Here is a 4,172-nt window from a genome sequence, read left to right on the forward strand (position 1 = left end):
GTGTTTGCAACTTTAGAGATCTTCTTTATGCACCAAGAGCTTGTAACACTTCAAGGAGAAAGGAAAAATTGAAATCGCATCATATGACCCCTTTAAGAGTTATTGAGCTAAATAGACTGCATAAAGGGTTAGTTCGCTTCCAGAATAAAAAATTCCTTATAATTTACTCTCCCCCATGTCATCCAAGATGTTCATGTCTTTCTTCAGTCGAAATGAAATCAAGGTTTTTGAGGGAAACATTTCAGAATTTTTCTCCATATAGTGGACGTTAAAGGGACCCAACAGTCTGTAGGTCCAAACTGCAGTTTCAATGCAGCTTCAAAGGTCCTCATCCCAGCAGAGGAATAACGGTCTTATCTAGCAAAACAATCAGTCATTTTCTAAAAAAAATAAAAATCTATATACTTTTTAACCACAAATGCTCGTCTTGCACTAGCTTGACCTTACGTATTACGCAGTCGCGTTGGAAAGGTCACACACGTGACATAGGCTGAAGTACCAACCCAGTGTTTACAAAGCGAATGTGCAAAGATAGTCAAACGCCCTTTACAAAAAAAAGGTAAAACCATAATATCGGATGATTTTGAAGTTGGAGGAGAAAATGAGATGGAGCTTTTCGCCCTACCCTACCTTTTTGAATCAGAGTACAAAGATGAAGAATTAACCACGCACGACTTTTCCAACAAGATTACGTAATGTGTGAAGTCGCAGACGCACATCGCAGAGCTAGTGCAAGTTAAGCATTTGTGGTTAAAACGTATATATATTTTTTCGTTTCACTAATTAAGACCCTTATTCCTCGGCTGGGATCATGTAGAGCCCTTTGAAGCTGCATTGAAACTGCTATTTGGACATTCAACTTGGCCGCCATTGAAGTCCATTATATGGAGAAAAGTCCTGGAATGTTTTCCTCAAAAACCTTTTCGACTGAAGAAAGAAAGACATGAACATCTTGGTGTATAGATATACAATATAAAGATTAATCATATGCATGCAATTAATTTACCTGGTTGAAGGTGCAGTTTGAAGAGAAATTTTAGTTTTTCTGTGAAAGATCTGTTGTATAGGATATCTGCAATACACACACACACACACACACACACACACACACTCTTGAATGAATCTGGCAGGTTTAAGGAAAGCTGCTATGTACTGAGGTGAAAGGTCAAAGGGCAGTCAATTTAGTTCAGGGCAGGCTCCTCTTACCCAGACCGCACATGAATTCTTTGAAGTTCACAAGTCCGTCTCCATTCTCGTCCAGAAGCCGGAAGGCTGATCGTGCCAGTGAGCGCACATGCGTGTGTGTGGTCCACGGCTGCAGGAGGTTAAACAGGCTACTAAACTGGGACTGATCTAGCTGATACTGGTCCAGATATGGCAGGCTGGGGTCATGGTTCTGCAGGGCAGGACTACATACTGACCAGTAACAGCTCACAAAGTGCTGCTTCTATAACACACAAACAGTCAAAAGACACAAGCTTTAACAGTTTGTGTGGTTGCAGCAGCATTTTGAGGCCTTCAGTCATGGAAGTGCACAAATTTGTTAGCGCAACTCACCTTAAAAAGCATGTAGAGCTCATCCAGCTGAGCAGCACTGAATTTCACATCTTGAGCAACAACACGCAGCTGCAGCAATAAGACACAAAAATGACAGACAATTAAACATCTTACAATGGACTATAATCTTTATGTGCAAACAACGTGTAAAGAAAAAATTATGCAAATTACACTACCATTCAAAGGTTCTGGGTCGGTTAGAGTTTTCAAAGTTTTTGAAAGAAGTCTTATACTCACCGAGGCTGCATTTATTTGATCACAAATACAGTAAAACATTAATATTGTGAAATACTGTTACAATTCAAAATATTTGACAATATTTTATTCAGAAATCAAAGAACAGCTTTTATTTGAAACAGAAATCTTTTGTAACATTTTTAAATGTCTTTACTGACTCTTTTGATAAATTTAATGCATCATGCATAACTCTATGCATGAGGCATGAATGCTGCTTCTATTTTGTATGTTTCTTTTTTCTCCATTATGAATTAGATAATCAGCATCAAAATCTAAAACCTACAAATGCATATGCAGAATCTTCTTTTTTTTATTTTTTATGCTTAGTTTATTATTATATTATATTATGAAATTAAGGAGTATACAGCATGGCTTTTGTACTTACTACATTTTGTTTTGTTGTGTCTTCTAGTGTTTGAATGACATACAGCTTGTTCCTCTTCCGCATGTTTTCCACTTCCTCTGTTCGAATGTCTCCATATTTCTAAAATAAAAAAAAAGTTCCATTAGTCTGAGCAACCATCTATTTTAGACCTTCGGTTTGCTGACCACAGAACTCCTGTCAGGGGGGGGTTTTCATCATTCCATGCAACTGACCAGTTTGAAAGTGCTGAAAAATGTACATTCCTATAAAATCTGTCACCATGAGTACAGGTGTGAATTATCAAAGCCTTAACAAATACATCAGATTAATTTTATTAGTCACTTTTACAGAGTGTTTGTTATAAATTCACTACCTTAAAAATAATAAAAATTCTGCGTTTACTACATGTTCTGACAAAACCAGAGCTAAAGACATCAAAAAGAAAACAGATTTTAATGTTCACTACAGTATATTAAAGTGTGTAGCTTTACCTCATATGCCTCTTTGATGAGATCGCTGATGTCAACCTTTTGTATTGATTTGTCATTGGCTGTTGCAGATGCCTGCTGTACTGTAGCTGGCAGGGGACTGTCTTTATTTGTGACACTGTCAAAAAACCTGAAGGATAAAATCAGATTTAAATACAGGTTAAGCTTGTAAACTAAAAAAAATCCACTGCAAAAATTAAAGAAGTTGATGCTGTTTACAATTAAACAGCAGCTTGTCATCCAAAGACACTCTTGAGTTCGATCATTCCTGATCTTTGCTACATGAGTCACACAGCATGGAAAAATGTTCCTTTCAATAATATAACATAACATAACATAACATAATATAATATCATATAATATCATATAATATCATATAATGTAAGTAAATTTTTGTGACACCTTTTCTGTTTAAAAATCCTTTTAATTTTATATTGCACATAACATAATGACAACACGGCTTGCTACAATCATGCTTTGGCCATGTTAAGAGGACAACGTTCCAATCACCTGTTGAGGACTGTGACAGCTTCTGCGTCGTCATGGCAACAAAGCAGATTGTCCATATTGTAGTCAAGGACAGCAAGGCCAAGCTGCAGGATGGCTTTGATACCATCATAAAAGAAGCAGTCGACAACATTCACAGCGCTCTCTATTGGCAGTACGCTGATGAAGAGAGTCAGGAACCATGACAACGACACTGACGAGAAGAATGACAGGTCCGTCATGTGTTCGGTCAGCTGGGTTAGATGCTCACGGATCAGTTCCTCGAACACAGCCTGGTCCACCAGGGCTCCTGGAAAACACACACACTGAGACATGAATAATACTGTATTCAAAAACAAATAGATTCAGTAAACTGCCACTGCAGCAACAAACAGAATGGCACAACTAATCACAGACAGAATAGGAGGAAGTACTTAACATGAAAAAAAATTGTGGAGCACCTTAACAAAGCTCAGTAATTATAATCCAATTACGACACCATTGGCACGGTGTTATAATGGCAGCCTACAAGTTTATTAAGATGAGTCAATCACCTCCCGGGTATGAGATGTGTATAACCACACACACACACATACCAATAATTCTACGGTTGAAGTAGTCTGGGAGCATTCGTTCACACACAGCGACCAGCAGCCAGAAAGCTTCTTCTTCTTTAGCATACAGCAGCAACACAGACGTCAGGATATTCATCGCCTGGACAGACCGACAAAACAACATGATACAGTTATAATATATGAAAACTAAATTATTATTAGAATGAGTGGAAGTAGAGTTTTTAGTGAATAAAGTGAAAAACACAAATTTGCATTTAAAATGACAGATTTGTTTTTTGTCCCTTTTAGGGCTGCACGATATATCGAAATTATCGAAATATCGCACATGTAAATATCGCAATATGCATATCGCAAGGGCGTGCGATATCTGAATCATTTTAATAATAGGCTACTTAAATCAAAACGTTGCAAAAGGTCAAAGTTTTAGTTCGACGCATATAGCAGAGAATTGCTTGACGTTAAAAA

General features: G+C 37.4%; 1 protein-coding gene across 1 annotated transcript in view; it reads right to left on the reverse strand.

Moving 5' to 3' along the window:
* Positions 1–4,172, reverse strand: part of LOC107747824 (TBC1 domain family member 8B-like) — a 15,861-nt gene that overhangs the window by 4,740 nt on the left and 6,949 nt on the right. The window contains exons 10-16 of the mRNA XM_016562431.1: positions 3,729–3,846; positions 3,157–3,442; positions 2,650–2,776; positions 2,180–2,278; positions 1,558–1,626; positions 1,207–1,447; positions 1,007–1,072 (exon numbers count right to left, since the gene is read on the reverse strand). Coding sequence (XP_016417917.1) covers positions 1,007–1,072; positions 1,207–1,447; positions 1,558–1,626; positions 2,180–2,278; positions 2,650–2,776; positions 3,157–3,442; positions 3,729–3,846 — 1,006 coding nt within the window. The remainder of the gene's footprint in view (positions 1–1,006; positions 1,073–1,206; positions 1,448–1,557; positions 1,627–2,179; positions 2,279–2,649; positions 2,777–3,156; positions 3,443–3,728; positions 3,847–4,172) is intronic.

This window comes from Sinocyclocheilus rhinocerous, unplaced genomic scaffold (genome assembly GCF_001515625.1).
Source record: "Sinocyclocheilus rhinocerous isolate Xijiao unplaced genomic scaffold, SAMN03320098_v1.1 scaffold1492, whole genome shotgun sequence".
Taxonomy (NCBI): domain Eukaryota; kingdom Metazoa; phylum Chordata; class Actinopteri; order Cypriniformes; family Cyprinidae; genus Sinocyclocheilus; species Sinocyclocheilus rhinocerous.